The 18,412-nt window shown below is 45.5% G+C and overlaps 1 protein-coding gene across 1 annotated transcript; it reads left to right on the top strand.

Annotated features, from left to right (window-relative positions):
• The first annotated feature begins 13,791 nt into the window (after positions 1-13,791).
• LOC149352510 (uncharacterized) lies at positions 13,792-18,133 on the top strand. The gene is made up of 3 exons (XM_089577184.1): positions 13,792-13,803; positions 16,323-16,492; positions 17,797-18,133. The coding sequence occupies exons 1-3, from the start codon at positions 13,792-13,794 to the stop codon at positions 18,131-18,133; spliced, it is 519 nt and encodes a 172-aa protein (XP_089433310.1).
• Positions 18,134-18,412: the final 279 nt, after the last annotated feature.

The following is an 18,412-nucleotide window of genomic DNA, read 5'->3' on the forward strand; positions in this document are numbered from 1 at the left end:
CAACTATTATGCGGGGAAGAATGAATACCTGAAATTGCTGTTAGGCCAGGAAAACGGGGCTGTAGATTATGCCTTTGTCGAGTAGGGTAACCGGAAGAGAAAGGCATGATATTAGTCACGCCGTGGTCTAGACCCTTTTCCCAAGTATCTCACCCTAGAACAGCCGAGCACCAGGCCAGGGGAAATCTTGTACCCACTAAAGAAACCGGTGGGTACCCGGCGGCACTGGAGATCGAACCCAGCACCTCCCGAATGAGAGGCGGATGCTCTACCACAAGACCACGCAAGGGCGATAAGTTCGGCTTCTACCGCACGAGGCGGATTTAGGGTTGCTTGACGGCGAAACTTATCTCTGATCCGTCAAGGCAACTGGGGAAATTTGCTAAAATAAATAGTAAAGAGGCCACTAATGTTCCTAGTTTATTAGTTGGCGAGAAAACAGTTCTTGATGATTATGAGAAGGCTTGCTGTCTGAATTCCTATTTTGAAAGTGTTTTTTCTTAGACATACAGTAGTGAACTGCCTGAAATACAAGAAATAGTCTACGAGAATATGCCTATGGTTACTGTCAAATATAACGGTGCTCATAAGGTTATTTCCAATCTGAACAACAAATCGGCTGGCGGTCCTGATGGCATTCCGTCGCAGGCATTAAAATCCTGCTCACACGAAACTGCGCATTTTTAGTAGCTCTGTTCAATGAATCATTAAATACCATTTCATTACCTGCAGATTGGAAGGTTGCCCACGTCGTTCCTATTCATAAACACGGTCGCAAAAGTGTACTAGAAAACTACAGGCCTATTTCTCTGTCATGCATCAAAACAATCGAACACATTATATACAGTACTGTGATAAAACACCTTCAAAGCAATGACTTCTTTTTGCATGCTCAACATGGATTCAGGCCTAGCTGGTCATGTACGACTCAACTGATAGAGCCGCCGCGGTGGCTCAGTGGCTATGGTGCTCGGCTGCTGGCCCGAAAGAAGCGGGTTCGATCCCGGTCGCGGCGGCTGAATTTCTTTGGAGGAGAAATTCGAGACCCGTGTACTGTGCGATGTCAGTGCACGTTAAAGAACCCCAGGTGGTCGAAATTTCCGGAGCCCTCCACTACGGTGTCTCTCATAGCCTTAGTCGCTTTGGGGCGTTAAACCCCATAAACCAAACCAAACCAATTGATAGAGTTCTCCCACAATCGTTTTCACTCTTTCGACCTTGTAGTTGAGGTAGACTGCCTATTTTTGGTTTTCCGGAAATTTTTTGACACTGTTTCTCATGCATTGCTGTTACGTAAATTACCTTCTCTCAGTATACACCCTACAAAGTGGACTGAATTATAAATTACTTTTCTGGGCGAGCAAAGCCTGTTTTAATAAACGGAACTAAATCATCACACGTTACCGCAAACTCTGGCGTGCCAAAAGGGTCTGTGTTGGGGCCTTTGTTATTTTTAGTCTTTATAAATGACATTGTCCAAGATCTAGAATGCTAAGTGAGGTTATATGCTGATGATTGTGCCATATACAGGAATTTAGAAAATGATTGTGATGTTAGCAGTTTGCAGAATGATCTCAACAAAATTCATGCTTGGTGCACTAAGCGGCGCATGTCTTTGAACAGTGCTAATTGTCAAAGTGTTTCATTCACTCGTTAATGCTTTCCTGTGAGATCAGTCTATAAATTGTACGGGCTACTTCTTGAAAAGGTCAAACATTACAAATATTGCGCGGTCTATTTTTCAGAAAATTTAACATGGAACAGACATATTGAACACTTAACCTTAAAGTCATTACGTAAGCTAAACCTCGTTAGACGTAATTTTTATAAAGCCCCCTCCCCCTCCCCCCCCCCCCCCCCCTCAGAAAGTAAAAGAACTGCTTTACTTAACAAATGCTCGTCCGGTACTCGAATACGCTTGCGCAGTATGGGACCCTCAAACCTCTAATCTTATAAAAAAGTTTGAACGCGTCCAAAACCGCAGTGCACGAATTGTTTCTGGTAATTATAACTTTCCTAGCAGTATTACATAACTTTCGTAGCAGTATTAAAGAGAACCCTGGTTGGAAAACATTAGCACACCGCCTATTAACTGCAAAATTATAACTTTTTTTCCGAATTTACTGTGATCTCACAGGAATAAATAAGAACTTGTACATTTTCTCTCCCCACTTCATCTCTAAACGATGTGATCACGAGCTGAAAGTTCCTGAAATGAGCCGTTGTACTGATGTCTACCGTAATTCATTTTTTCCGCATGTTTCCGCACAATGGAATAGGCTTCCCAAGAGCATTGGTGAATGTAAAACGGGTTCAGAGTTTCTGTCTTTACTGTCATGCAGTCTGCCGAAGATTAATATCATTCCGTTTACTGCATATCTTTTGCCTGGCAATTCGCTTCATGCGATAATTTACTCTTTTTGCCCCGCGGTGACCTGAAGACCGTTTACCGTCGAAATAACTTGTCGTTGTTACGTATTTTGTTACTTTCTTGCTTTTACCAAATGTGCTTAGCTGTTTCAAGTTTTTGTCGCATGTTTATTTTCCTCCAATTTTCCCCCCTGCAATAATGCCCTTGAGGTGCTGCAGGTACTTGTATAAATAAATAAATAAATAAATAAATAAATAAATAAATAAATAAATAAATAAATAAATAAATAAATAAATAAATAAATAAATAAATAAATAAATAAATAAATAAATAAAATGGCCATTATTTAATTGCTATAAAAACTAGAGCCGTGCCAAACGATCTCTTTGCGCCAAGGAAGAAAGATTCGCCCTCTTTTAAATATCTGTATCAGAAGTCCTAGTAAATGTTTAATAAATGAAACGCGCAGCTCTTATATGTACATTTTCTAGTTTAGCAATATTAAAGAAGGGTTTTCTGGCGGGCTAGTTGGTGCTTGTCGTTCATGATTAAACTGCGCGAAAAACACGGACAGAGACCGAAAAACACGTACACTCACAGAGCGCAGAACTTCCAACTTTTATCCGAAAAACGCTTCGGGCATTACCTTTTACGCTCTAAACAACCACCACATGACACAGCCAGGATAAAAACAGATAAGTATTGACAGTTACGTGTACATGATGCGCAGACCCGCCAGAGCGTCAATCTAAACTACACCAGTGTGTGCATGCTTACGCACCATTGATACCTTGATAAAAGGATAAAAAAAGGAGACGGGAAGATAAAGATCCTAAAAGTGAAGATAATACCAATCCACCAAAGAGGGCATCAACAAAACGCTGTATTACTAGCGTAACCTACTCAGGAAAATGGGATGAGACGGGGAACTAACAGTAATAACAGTAAACGATGAAGGTGTAAAAGCTACTGAAAAACCTAGAATCAAAACGGAAAGGGAGATAATTGAGGCCTTCCTAATCGCAAAGAATTCGAAGAATTGTGTGAGCACACCGTCCATTATGCTTTCTGATAGAAATCTCGTTTCTAGAAAGGAACACTTTAAACCGTCCATTTTAACCCCGCAATTGTTAATTGTTTTTTCCATCCTTCATAGATTTTAGCCTGGTTTTGCCTTTTCGTTGCTCGCGTCACCTTTACCTTTGTTTTTTGTTGTCTCCATCTTTCACTCTCAGTTTCACAGTTTGAGCCTCGGTGTTTTTCTTAGTTCTTTTCAGCTTACGTTTTTTAGTAGCTTTGCACCTTCATCGTTTACTGTTATTACTGTTAGTTCCGCGTCTCATCCAATTTTGCTTAGTAGGTTACGCTAGTAATACAGCGTTTGGTTGATGCCCTCTTTGGTGGATTGATATTATCTTCACTTTTCGGATCTTTATCTTCCCGTCTCCTTTTTATTAATCCTTTTATCAAGGTATCAATGGTGCGTAAGCTTGCACACACTGGTGTAGTTTAGATTTCCGCTCTGGCGGGTCTGCGCATCGTGTACACATAACTGTCAATACTTATCTGTTTTTATCCCGGCTGTGTCATGTGGTGGTTGTTTAGAGCGTATAGAAGGTAATGCCCGAAGCGTTTTTCGAATAAAAGTTGGAAGTTGTGCGCTCTGTGTGTGTACGTGTTTTTCAGTCTCTGTCCGTGTTTTTCGCGCAGTTTAATCATGAACGATAGCAATACTAGTTTTTGTAAAAGGGTCGCAGATCATGACAGCGTAGGCTAAAGTAGGTAATGCAACTGATTTATAAGCCAAGAGATGTACAGAACGAGTATAAAACTTGAGCGAACGCCTGAGGGGAAAAGCACACTCTTATAGCGTTTACAATTACGTAGTTAATATGGGCACTCCAGTTAAGATTATTCAAGATTCATAGCCCTAAGTACTTACAATTACTTACTTCAGTAAGCAAGGTATTATTAATGCTGCAGTCAAAAAGCAAAGGTTATTTCTTGCGTGTTATTCTCATGAAAAGAGTTTTTTTCAACGTTGATGACTATCTTGCAGTCATGACACCAAGAAACAACTTGTTGAAGCGCACTGTTCAAAATAATTGATGCGATACGCTGTTAATTTCAGAGTAAAGAACACAGGCGTCGGCAAGAAGTTTAATGTTAACTGGAATACCTTGCAGAATATCATTAATATATAACAAACAAAAGCGACCTTAACACAGATCCCTGTGGTACTTTAGAAACCACCGTTACTGATGCGGATGAAGTGTCATGAAAAGAAACAAATTGTTTTCTGCTGGCGAGGTACGCTGGGATCCATTGCGTTAACTGATTATTTCGGAAATCTCTATGTAATTAATGAATTAGCTTTTATGACAAAGTTTATCAAATGCCTTCGAGAAATCCATGAATATTGCGTCATTTTGTGTACCTTTATTAACTGATGTTGCAAAATCAAGGATTGTTTCAACCAGCTATGTACACATCGAAAATTTCTAAAACGGTGTTGATATTTCGTTACAAAATTGTGTTTATCAAGAAATGCCACCATTTGATTATGTATAATGTGCTCGAGTACTTTGCAGGGTACTGATGACAGCGATGTTGGGCGATCGTTGTTAATGGGGTCTTCTCTTTCCACTTTTATCTAACGGTTTTATCCAGGCCATAAACCAATCATTTAGTAGTTCACCGTCGCGTTATGATTGACCGTTAGTTGTTCACCGTTAGTGATTCACCGGTAGTTCACCGTCGCGTGATGAAGGAAGCACTAACGGGCATATCTTGGCATTTGAAATTGGAATGGTGAAATTGGTAAATGCATGCCTACTTCACGGCGCTGGATCATCGATTTTCCGCGAATATATTTATTTCGCACCAAAGCAAGGTGCAAAACAGGCGTCGCTGATAAAATACCGAACTTTTGTGTAACTATCGCTTCATTCAAATCACACGCGCAGTCTGCCAGGTCACGTGCCAAGAAGAAGCTCAGCCCCCGTGGAATTTTCAAAGCCATCATAGCTGATGACGCGACCGTAGTGTACCTTCGGGGTACAAGGAAAAATGTAATGATTTGCAAATCATTCTAAATCGCATTCTGTGGGCATCTTACACTGAAAAAAAAAATGCTTATGAAGTATCATAAAGCGCGCAATAAGGTTGACTGAAACATTTCTTCCATAATTTACTTGCACAGGAAGTGCACTCGGTGGAAAGATAAACAAATTAAAGAAGGCCCCCCGACAGTGTGATCACTTGAGACGTACTTTGTAGGCCGCCCGCGAAGCACAGGAGGTGACGCCCAAGTGGTGATAAACCAGGAGTGACTCTAGATAACTCAATGAAACTGGAGGCGTCCCGACGGATGAAGTTCGTGGCTTGATAGCGTTACTTCATTCATCTGAGGGCGTCGCTATAGCTGCATGAGACCCCGAGTTTCGCCACACTCGGGCCATCCTGCATCGCGCCCCTGCATGCTTTTCTTTGCACAGAAATAAGCCTTCTGCACCATTACGTCGTGAAGTAGTGCCTGAAATTATCCGGATGACACAAGCCATGAAAAAAAACTGTATTTGTCCTCAACCTAAACATCGAGCCAGCAACTGCGAGGTGTGCGAGGGCTCTGCGCGCGCGACCTCCATAGTATAACTGTTAGTTTGACTATACTCGAGCACCCTATGTCAAAGCTGCTTTTGGCGTCAGGAACTTCTGGGGGACAGGCACGCTTTGCAATGTATACATAGTTTTATTTTCTACTCCAGACGTAGCACATGCACCCGCATATATACAGCTTGTCCATAGCATACGGAGAAGAAAAAAAACAGGAGACAGCAGAGTCCTGCAAAAAAGCTGTAGCATAACATTTAGTTTTAGTTATGAAATTTGCTATGATCTGTTTTGGTGGGTTTTCAAAACAAAAGCGGGACCTTCATGAAAAATTATATTGCTTTAGCCAACTTTACTGACACTTCATAGAGACTTTCGCCCTTTTGTGCCGACGTAGTTTACCCCACTGGTGCGCTGACAACACTGAAAAAAAAGGAGAAATGCTTCCAGTTTCATACTTGCAATTTGGTAATAAAAATACGCGAAAATTTTTATTTAGTGAGAGAAATTGCTATAGGCCACATGGCTCCCTCTGTTATGAGATGCTGATTTCTGCTCGTTAGTACGTTATCTGGCTATCTGGTCGTTTAATCATTGAATCCTGAGAGGTATGTATGGTCAATACTCTCTGAACTTCGTGTCTAGGGCGTCCAAACAAAACCGCCGCGCTGGCGGTGCACATCAAAACTCTGAGTGCGTAGAACGGAGACATTGAGGAAGAGACAGGGGACAGCGCCCGGGCGCAGGAGCGAGGAAGGACGCCCGCTGCACCCCAAGTAGTTTCGGCACGAACCCTCGAGTGAGAAGAGGCGACGGTTTCACGCGAATGCAAGCACGACATTTCTTTCCTTAAAAACTCACTCCTCATCGCACCAACCCTAATCTAGCTGGAGTATTCGTATGCTCGACTGCCACAGTTAGCACTTGGCGCGACTGTTAACACTACCTTTTTATCTCCAAAACTTCACCTTGCAAGGCTAAGCGCTCGCAGTACGAGTGCCCGGGTCGCCAGTTGAAGCCTCAAGTCCGAAATGGCACACTCTCGAGCTTTTATCTAAAAAAGCGACTAACGTTTGGAGGGATCATGATTGTGGTAGTCATGCGCTTCCATTACAAGCACATATGGAAACCTCAGATGAAACGCTTCCTAAGGAAGACTATGAATGACCTGTTTGCAAGATAATCTGCTCGAACTTTCCATGCATTGCAGTTTTGTACCTCTGAATATATTTAAGAGTTTCGCTTACAGTAATAAGGCAGAAATTGGCCCGAGATTTCATGTTTCGACACAGCTGTTTGCAGAAATTAATGCTCTGGGAAGGCGTGCACTTCCGTGCTGAAAACAATTCGTTGGGGGATACTGCGCTACCCCAAAATAACTACGAAATCAATCGTCAGACTTATAAACAAGCAAGGATCTACTCTTAATTAGTTCTGCAGCAGCTCCTTATCTCTGGTGTCTTTTTCTCAATCGTATTCAGCGTTGCCAAATTAGCTATGTGGTAGCAATCCTGGAACTTTTAGCAGGAAATATAGCGTTCGAACTTTCCTTTAGCTACGATTAGCTAATTTGGTTATTTTTGCAAAGCCTAACACCAAATGTAGCTACGTTTGTTCTTTTTTTAGGTTTACAGTACACGATTTTCACTATCAGCTTCCTTCTTTCCGGCATTATAAGTAAGTTGAAAGCTGTGAAAACACAACGTCTACTTTTAGGAGCTGTCAAGCACCGACGCGCCTAAGTCGGTCAGCGCCGAGTTGCACCTTCTTGACCGTAACTTTAATAACAGTTCTTGGAAGACTTAATGCACTCAAGTACTCAGCTCAAAGGGTTAGGCCCCGCCGCGATGGCTCAGTGGTTACGGTGCTCGGCTGTTGACCCGAAAGACGCGGGTACGATCCCGGCCGCGGCGGTCGAATTTCGATGAAGGCGAATTCTAGAGGCCCGTGTGCTGTGCGATGTCAGTGCACATTAATGAACCCCAGGTGGTCGATATTTCCGGAGCCCTTCACTACGGCGTCCCTCATAGCCTGAGTTGCTTCGGGACGTTAAACCCCAATAAACCAAACCAATCAAAGGGCTAGATTCGGATAGCGGAGACGCTGTGAACCATCAATTCAAACAGACGGCTAGGGCAGGTGGAAGCGTGATCTCAGGCAGCTTAAAAAGAGCCCTCGACGTCGACCGGGTCCTTATAAAACCTGAGACGTCCAGTTCTTTGGTTCAGAATTTTTTCTCATCATAAGGTGCTCTTAGGAACGAGAGCAGTGAAGAAAATATGCTGCAGTGTGCTGTAATTAAATAATTTATTACATGTCAATTTCTCGCCAAAAGTAAAGTTACAAGCTCGCATCAAACGACATAGAATTTTCCTTACCTGAGATATTCATGTGACCTCACGGGTGCCATTATGTGGTAGAACGCACAGCATCAGCTGTGAGAACCGGAGTAGGTGGCGTTAAGCCGATTAAGCATGCTTGTAGCCACTCGACACGCTACATGCACCATAAAATGACCGCCATTGTAACGTCGGTGCACATGCACACATCCTATTCCCTTTTTCCTTCACAGAAGAAGAGGCAGGGCTGCGACAAAATGTTTGATGCACACTTACGCAAATCTTCGATTCTGCCATTCCTAGGGCCCGGCGCGTGCCATCGTCACAAAAAATTCACCAGTGTGGCATAGCTCTGTACATCCTCTCGAAACTGCTGTGAACCCAATTGATGGCATTACAGCGACCAAGCATATACCAGCTTCAAAGTGCTGTATACGCAGTATGTACGCGTGAAGAGCACTAGCAGAATTTTGCTACCTTTCAACGTCTTTTTGCCGTTTTCTCTACTTCTCAGCTATTTTTTCGTTACATTATAGCTTGGCCGTGGGATTTGGCAACACTGCTCCCGTTGCTGTTCTTTTCTGTAACTTTTGTCTATAACAAATGTTCGGTGAATCCTTGCACTACGGCTCCTGCGCCTAGTCAAGTTGCTGACTGCAGCTTTTAGGCCTGGAGGCTGCCCACTATACTTGAAAGTAAAAAATATACTGAATAAAGACTGCTTATCGGGCAGCACGCTGGACTGTGTAAGAGTGTGCCTTAGCCTCTAGCTGTGTTCGCCGAGATGCGACATTTTGAGCTCTACAGTAAGCGCAACAGTGTCGCTAATAAGGATCTAGGGTTACAGTGCGCGAGACACACCCCGAAATTCTGGACAAGCGCATTTTTCAACGGGAACCTGCTTATGAACGCCATTTTTGCACATATCGTAAGATTTCAGTGCACCAATAAGTACGAGGTCTGTTAGAAAAGTATCCGACCTTTTGCTGAAGAAAAAAAACTGGCATAACTGGAGCGTTGGAAACCTAATTACCTTCAAAGTAGTCTCCTTGGGACTCCACATACTTCTCCCAGTGGTGCTGCCATTGTCGGAAGTATTCTGAAAAGGCCCCTTTCGGAATGGAGTTTAGCTCAGCTGTCGTTGCAGCCATAATGTCCTCTCTTGTCTGAAATCGCTCTCCTTTCAATGGCCTCTTGATTTTGGGAAACAGCCAGAAGTCACAGGAGGCCATATCAGGAGAGTAAGGAGTCTGTTGAACTACAGCAGCCTGGTTTTCCGCGAAAAAAGTGTGAATTTAGTGCGAGGAATGTGCAGGAGCATTGTCATGATGGATGCGCCAATTTCCTGTTGACCTCAACTTCGGCCTCTTGCGCCGCACAGCACCACGCAGGCGACGGAGGACATCCCTATAGTATTCTTTTGGTCAATGTTTACTTTTTGGGGGGCGTATGCGTGGTGTGCCACACAGAGGGAGTCAAAGAAAGCAGTCAGCATCACTCTGACATTGCTGCGCACTTGGCGGGCCTTCTTTGGTCTTGGTGACGTGGAATGCTGCCATTGTGACGACTGGGATTTGGTTTCCGGGTCGTACATGTACACCCAAGACTCGTCACCAGCGATTATGGTGCTGATGAAGTCGGGGTCACTGTTTGTGGAATCCAGCAAATCCTGTGAGACTTCAATACGAAGCTGCTTTTGCTCCACCGTGAGCAGCTTCAGCGCGAATTTCGCTGCATCTTTCTCCATGGCCAAATTTTCGGGGATAATGGAATGTGCAGAAAAATTGGTGATGTCCACCTCTTCCACAATTTCTCGGATAGTTACACGATGGTCCCGCGTCACCACAGCGTTCACTTCGGTAATGACCTGGTCATTTCGGCATGTTGATGGCCGACCCGAGCGTGGCTCTCTCTGCACCGATGTGCGGCCGCCTTTAAACCAATTGTACCACTGCTTAATCTGTGTGCTGCTCATAGCATCGTCGCCGAAAGCCGTCTGAATATTCCGAATGGTTTCCACTTGGCTGTCGCCTAGTTTCTGGCAAAATTTGATGCAGTAGCGCTGCTCCTGTCGCTCCGCCATTTTCCTTGCAATAAAAAAACGACGAGACCACTGCGCACTGCCTCACTCAAACGCTGCGTGCCACTGACTGACGCTATCGGCAGGCGAGAAAACATTTGTGCATGTGCACGAAGGTTCAAGGTAGGCTGGTGCAAGCGTGCTTGTTTCAAATCCATCAGGTGTTCGTAAAAAAAAAATAAAGTCGGATACTTTTCTAACAGACCTCGTATATCTGCAGCTCTCCCAACAGCAGATTTGGAATTTTTTTTTACTATCAGCATTTTTGAGAGCGTCAGAAACGTTCCCCATTGCTTTCTTAACTGCTGGATGCGAGTGATAGACAAAATATAAAATAAAGGTGCTACGCATCGGAAGGATGGCCTATTACCTTAAATATCACCATAACAGTACCTTACAATATTCCACAATATTCCACAAATTTCATGCCCAAGACTCCGGGACTTGAATGGCGCATTCTAGAAATTCACCTTGGTGCGTCAGCTGCTGTAGAAAAATATTGTTCCGCACTTTGCGCAGCCGCAACGAGTTGCAAATAGCTCCGCTAAAGAGCGCTGCTATTTGCGCGGTATTTGCGGGTGGTATTCGCGCACTCACTTTTAAATTCGCGTATACGTTGCACGTTCGGCGTTGTATGAAGTCGTTTCATCGCTGAAGAAAGTGCTTCATCGCTCAAGAACGAAGCGCACAAAGACCGCAGAAGATTTTTACTTCTCTTCAGCGCCGGTTTCGTTTTCGTTGGAAACTGCGCGCAGATGCAACCTATTTCTTCTCAGGCGGTGTCGCAGGGTGGGCCTACCGCATTTGCCCATTCGCTACACTCTTTTCGGTTTTTATTTTCAAACTGACCAGCCACTTCTTTTAGTATTTATGCTTTGTGGGCGGGTGAGCACTCACAGGGCCTTGTTTTTCATCAGATGTCCATACCGTTTTCGCTCTGCTCTGCTAAGGCCACGCTAGAGGCGTCTTCAGAGCATGTTTGGACACGTGTCCTTGGGCGTGCAGGCTTTATCGAAGCATAGCGCATTCACCCAGATGCGAGAACGAATTGGAAGACAAGGTTGATAATTTCGACTTCCAGGTGTTTAATAACGCGAACACTACATGAGGCGAAGGCCATAGGAAGGAATGCTTCGTCCAAGGGGCGACACGCTCAATGGCCAGTTTGTCCACTCGAACAGGCAAAAGGAGAACGCGAAAGCGCAAACGTTTGGCGAGCCCTTCACAATTTTCCCCAAGCAAGAACAATCTGCGCCACCCGTGTTGGGCGAAGGAAACGAGGGAAGCGAGAGAAACACCCGGGCGGAGCACTTTGTGGTCTCTTCGCGATGACGGCAAACTCGCTGATCACCGCTGATCATTTTTGAGAAGCGCAGCGATTACGTGTTTGGGTCACAGCGCATTCCGCTAAATTTGCGGCTAAAAGGTTCCCTTTCGATGCTTCCCGCTACAGCTTGGCTGCTAACTAAACATATTTGCTTCGCAATCTGTGCACTGGCTTTAGCATTATCCGCCTATAACTATTGATCACTGATTTCTTTAATTGCAGTAAGGCTGCGTTTTTTGGCACATTCTCTAGTGCGGACGCTTAAAAAGTTGATACCGATATCAAACCTTTCAGTGTGCGGTTCTTTCCGCTGGAGAATGACCTTATATTAATGAGGCTGTTGTATCTCTGAAACTTCGGTATTACAGATCGTCTTTAAATGCCACTTGGTGAACGAAGCGTCTCGTGAGAAATGTGCGTTGGTTAGAAGGGTGCACGCAGCGCAAGCTTCCGCAGCCCAATTGTTGAAACTTATTGACGCCTTCCTGAGTTTTAACTTAAATACTCAGTGTATAGGCGTAACGAGCGACTAGTACGTAAAACCATTTTTATTTCTAATGTAAGACAGAAAAAGGAACCACCATAGACTAAATCTTGAGTCAGTAGTGCGATAGTCTTTGAATCCAAGGCTTGACGTTTCTTTCTTAATGACCGGCGATGGGCCGTGTTTTGGCGAGTCTTGTCGAGGTTTACCGAAGTCAAACTAAGCATGATATATGTAAGGACACCAAAAGTCTATGATAGCTCGGCTGAGTTTGGCTGGCGCTGCCTGTTAGCGCATCAGGTATAACATTGATGTAGTAAACACATAATCATTATGAATAAACTAGCTGCAAGATGCATGTTGGGAGCAGATATTATGATATTTACTACAAACAAATATTTTTTAAACCATAAGCGCCTCACTTCTTGTTCAGAAGGGGATATGGAGCACTTGTATAAAGAGTGTTTAATATGGTGAGTGAACGGCCCCATAGGTAGCTAAGGTGCTCTGCGCTACATCACGTCAGGACTGCGAGAACTTTCTCACTATCATGCGCTAAATTCTTCATGTCTAAACAACGGTGTAGAAACAAAGAACAAAAAACTGCTTCAAAACAAATTCTAGGAAGCAAGCCACGGGTTGCTTTCGTCAAGCCATTAAAGAGGAGTTCATTTTGCTCACTAGGACGATTGCGCGATAAGAACCTTTAATTCTTCATTCTCGGAGGCAAGCTGGATACCGCGTTTGAGATTTATATTTCGCTCATCCATTAAATTGTTTGGGTTGCACTTTTCTTCTCTTTTTCTGCTCCGAGAGATTAATGCGCATACCTCGCGATGCGACCCGCTTCGCGTGATTCAGAATGACTTCGAGAGTAAGTTCGCAGAGATAGCGCGACGAGAGTACTGGCACGTAGCGAGGCGTTCGCAGACACCCGTTATCCGCGTGACATTACAGCGAGCAATAAAATTTACATTGCCGTCGCATTTGCTCTCACGACAAGCGAGCGTCCGTCGGTGGTACACTCGAGAGAGCGACCGGCGAAGGCGAAGAGTCAGCAAATTAAACCGTGACCCAAAGATCGACAACGACCTCGAAAGGAAGCGGTCATCGACTTTGAATACCAGCTGGCGACCCGTTCTTCTCGGCTACTGCTCAGCCGGCCGACACTTCTCGCACGTCTTTTATTTATGTCTTTCTGCCCTTTTCTACCACTTCGCCAGGCGCCACCCACTTTGCATGCGCACAAAGGGCAGCGCCGTGGAGTCCTGCCCTCCCCTTCGCGCTCCCTTCCGCTCGCCGCGCGGAAGCAGGCGTGCGGTGAGCGATGCTCCTCGGGCGGAAGCAGGCGGCATCCAGGCGAAAGTGGATCAGCGGCGGCTTTCTCCCCCTCTGCCGGCGAGACGTCAAGAGGAGAGGTCGCCCGCTGACCAATGAACGCTGATGCGCGTATAAAAGCCTCGAGGAAGTGGCATCAGCCACGCGGTCTCGTCTCCTCAGCGACTCGAAGCGGCGGCAGATCTCCTCAGCAGGAACCCTTAACACATGCCCCACAGCCGGTCTTGGCACGGTACAGCCATGAGGAGTCTGGTCAGTGCGTTGCCTCTCCTGCACGTGCCACGTGTGCGTTGCAGCATGCCTCGGAGACGTCATATTTCCGGTCATTTCTTCCGCCTGGATTACTTACTTGCACGTACTCACGCTCGGAGTGATACCGCCGGTCCGCTGGCGTCAGCGCGTGACGCAATCGAGCCATTAGCCTAGCTAGCGTACGGAGGCTGCGTTTGTCTCTTTTACTGTCTTCGCGCTCACCCTGTCCTATATTTATTCATGCCGCATGCAAATACCTTCGACCCTATAGCTGCAGCTCATAAGATTGCGTGATGTAATTCTCAGTTTCCTTTTTGTTTTCCATACAGACTGCTGGAATTGATACAGTTGGACAGTATCATTTGAACTGATGACTACTGTTGACAAGTATTAAGCGAAAATTCTCCCGTCCTGTTATCCAACGTGTTCTACTCCTGTTACACGCAAGAGATTCGGCGGTCCCGGGCCTTTTTATTCCGTAGATTATTGAATGGTGAGGGGACATTGAGCTATCCTGTATCGGATTCTGCGAAGTAGTTTACTGTTCAAAATGCCTGGTAGGGGTGCATTTCTGTGTTAGCATCTTCAACAGGGACTGTTTGGCACTCAGACCTGGTGGGATGTTGCTTTGACTGCAAGCAATCCGAAGCAAATTATTGTGCAGCATTAGTGAATGCACGTTTCCTTCGATTTCCTTTCACTTTTTTATGAATTCGGCTAAATAATTAAAAGACAGAATTAAGAACACGTGTAGTAGCAGAAGCCCTTTATACTCCTACGGAGCTTCGTATCCCCAAGTAGGCATAAAACGCGGGCGCAAGCCTTAATTCTCTTCCGTCAAGTGGGACCGGAAGCCAGAAGTCTGACCTCGGGCGGATGGACCCCACTTCTTAAGCACGTTGTTCGCATCGCTTTACGGCGGCAGATGAGCATTTTATTATCGAGTTGTGATTCGGTCCTAACTTCCGCTGGCCAAGTCAGTCTCTACAGATAGGCACCGACTAATACACCTCTCTGGGACAGCGGGTCGTGCTGCACAGTTAATAGCGGAGCACATTCGAGCTTTGCGCGCTTGCGCGCTTGCTCATGCCATTTACCGCGGCCGTTTGCCCAGTGCGTGACACCTTGCCAACAATTAAGTAGCGCACGATTACCCCTGACAGCGTGTTGTCCGCGTTTTGCCGGCGCACTCGGCTCTAATTACCTTGCTAGGTATTGTCGCGGGCGAGACGCTTGCGACGATTACGTCAATTAATTTCCTCGCCATATAACCTCCTTTTGCGTGACAACAACGGCCGCGACCCATCCCTTGTCTTCTCCCTTTGTGTCGCTGCGGCGTAGACTTGTATTTCAGCGACTTCCTCGCTACTTACTGTGCCCCCTGTAGGGGCCGAGTATTGCGTAACGGAAGAGTGTCGTTGTCTTGTGGGCCCTCTGAGTTGCGATATCTACACTGCGCCGCTGAAGGCCTCCCCCTCCCTTCCGGATAGATAAACAAGCCGAAAATTTGGGCTGACTACATGCCGCCATCCCTCTAGTTGTATTGCGTTAATATGGGTGGTTTGTTTTCCCGCGCGGCTTTCCTCAGTACGCGCACTGCGTTCGGTGCCCACTTAGTTCATGCGTTCGCTTCTAAACGAAGAAACTTCTAGCTGCGGTCTCATCTTACTATGAGAAAAAATGCCTCGATTCTGTGTTGCCTGCCCTATTCGCCTTGCAGAGACAAGCAGGGGTTATCAAAGCTTCTGAGATTTTCGTTTGTTTCCTGCCTTCTTTATGAAGTTGTCAACCCTGTATTTTGTGAGAGTGGTCATGTTACGTAATATTATGCCCGCTATTTAATATTTCTCTATAATGCTGTCTTGCAGCTTTGTGACTAACCACTGGGCCACACCAGTAGTAGGAAAGTGCGAGTTCTTAAACGCCAGCCAGTAGGTCGGTTTATCTTCGTAAGAAATTATTTCAGTGGTGTGCTCCATTACACTGAATTTTATATTGAAATGTGTTGTAATATAAGTAGCCCTGATGATCAATACTAGGCCTTACCGAATGTCATACAAGCGAGTCGGGTCACAGGTAATGTGCCTGCTTTACGCTGAGTCGTTTTTGGTGGAATATTGGTAATGCGGCAGCGCGGTTCAGTCAGTGAGTTCAATGTTTGCGGGCTTTGCTGTCATCTAGAGCCATGCTCAAGGAAAACATTCACCTCGGTAAATCAGCGTCTGTATTACGTTTCATAATTACGAGTTTAAAATGGATGCCGTATTGTGGGCGAGAGCTCCCATCCATGAAAAGGCGTCCACACTAAACGGCCACTGATGATATAACTGCAGAAAATAACGGAATACGTTAGATCATATCGGGAAGTGAAATTTCAGGGAAGTGCGCAATATTTGACGCTGTTCTTTGTAATGTAAAGTTGCGTAATTCGCTTCGGAAGACACGAATCGGTGGCACTAATATTCTTCGCATTCACTTTGTGCTCACGTCATGCTGTTTTGTCTTACCTTCTGCTTCAGATTTTCGTGAGCGCCGTAGTTGGCGTAGTGCTCGCCGGTGACATTGGAGGGGGTGGATTCGGAGGCGGTGGATTTGGAGGCGGCGGTTTCGGTGGTGGAGGATTTGGCGGAGGAGGATACGGCGGCGGTGGACACGGTGGTGGCGGCGGTGGAGGTGGAGCCGTCCACAGGTAAGTGCAGCAACGCTTATCTGCAAATATATCCATCTATGCTAGCAAAAAATAGTCAGGAGCGTGAGAGCCGCAGCTCAACAAAAAGCATTTGGTTTTAGACCATTGCGGCACAATATATAATTCACGGCTATAAAAAGTTCGCAGTGTGCTTGTTCAACTGTGACAACCACTCACCCTGTAAATAAAGAGATGTTTGGTATAGAACCCGAAAAAGAGGTCTGCTTATCAAATAATAACTGGTTTTAACTCATGATCATATCACCGATATTGCATTAGCTTTCATTTTATTGCGAATCCCCCCCCCCTCCAACCAAAAAAAACAAACGGAACCACGCTACGAACGGCGATATGAAACGATGTCCGTTCAAAATGTTCACCATTCCAGCCGGCCTCGGTGATGTACCGAACTAGAAAAAACTTAATCTATTTCGCACAAAATGGGCGTCCTCTTCCTCGTCCTCATTTATTGGCGGCCGTGTTTTGAGAAGAAAAGAAGCTTGCGGGGCTTTGGTCAAGCGCGAGACAGAGCAAAAAAATCAGGGACAAAATTCAGTACACTTCTCTCATATCCTTTTATTTTGTTATCGGCTGGAGTGCTGTATACTGGTATGACCAACTTCTCATCTCACTGCGTGTGATTCGGCAGCGCTCGACAATTACATAATCAAGCTTTGAAGCGTATTTCACACAGTTAATCGATCCAGAATTTGGTTCATAATTTACTCTATTTTCTGAGGCAACTCTAACACATAATTAATCACCAATTACTGTAATTTCCTGCACTCTTTTAATCAATTTACGTATATTTGATTTGTTTACTGTATATAGAGCTCAGATTCATGGCTAATTCTTCCTCAAGAAGCATTGTTTGTCGAAAACGAGGCCTACGTCCCCAGAGCTTGAGGACGCAATTTATTCGCAATACTATTGCATTCGATATACCTGTGATGTTCGTTGTTGCATGATTGTGAGTTGGGTGCGCCATTGTATGCCTGTGTGAGTTATTAGCTGTCTACGCTCTGCACCATCCTCGTAAAACCAATGTTTTCAAAGCCCAAATTAAGTACAGGGAGCCTCGTAAATAGATCGAAAACCAATTTCGACGAGGAGAAATTTGTGCGCTTCAAACTGTTATATATACAGCAGGACACTGAGGATTCTAACTTCAGTTTAATTCCACACCTGAAGTAAAAGACTATACAGTTGGTAAGTGTGTCGTAACCACTGCAGAGTGACAAGTGCAAAAATCGCCCAGCATGTACTGCGTCTGATGTTATACTGAAAGTGATTCCTGTGCCCAGGTTTGTGATTACAACAAAAACCACCTCTGGTGGAGGCGGCGGCGGCTATGGTGGCGGCGGCTTCGGCGGCGGGGGTTTTGGCGGCGGTGGATTTGGAGGTGGAGGTTTCGGCGGCGGCGGCGGCGGTGGAGGCTTCAGCGGCGTCGGAGTCGGTAGTGCCTCCACGTTCAAGGGAAGCACAATCTACGTGCTGAAACCTCGTGTCACTGGCGGCGGCGGCGGCTACGGCGGCGGCGGCGGCTTCGGAGGCGGCGGCTACGGAGGAGGTGGCGGCTGGGCACCGAGCGGGGGCGGCGGAGGCGGCGGCTGGCAGCCAAGCGGAGGCGGTTGGCAGTGACCGGCAACATAACTACCCACAGACTTATGAAGTGTGCGTGAGCCAGACTGTGCGCCACTCGAAATTCTTGTTCACTGCGGAGGGTATAACATAACAACGCTGTAAAGCTAGACATCCGGCGCACTTGAAGCTCAGCATACTGTTCCAGCAACTGAAAACTGGTAGGAGTATTTGGCTTGTTTAAAGAGCAGCTCCGTGGTTTCTTCGAAGTTACCACGCATATGACAATGAAACTTATACTGTATAGGTTTTCCCCCTTCCTTTCTGATAACTTTCAAT

The sequence above is a fragment of the Amblyomma mixtum genome, chromosome 3 (assembly GCF_055824585.1).
Source record: "Amblyomma mixtum isolate Tamu chromosome 3, ASM5582458v1, whole genome shotgun sequence".
Taxonomy (NCBI): Eukaryota; Metazoa; Arthropoda; class Arachnida; order Ixodida; family Ixodidae; genus Amblyomma; species Amblyomma mixtum.

Coding starts and splice junctions, on each gene's coding strand:
- LOC149352510 (XM_089577184.1), top strand. Junction 16,493..17,796: donor GGAGGTGGAGCCGTCCACAG/GTAAGTGCAGCA, acceptor TCCTGTGCCCAG/GTTTGTGATTACAACAAAAA.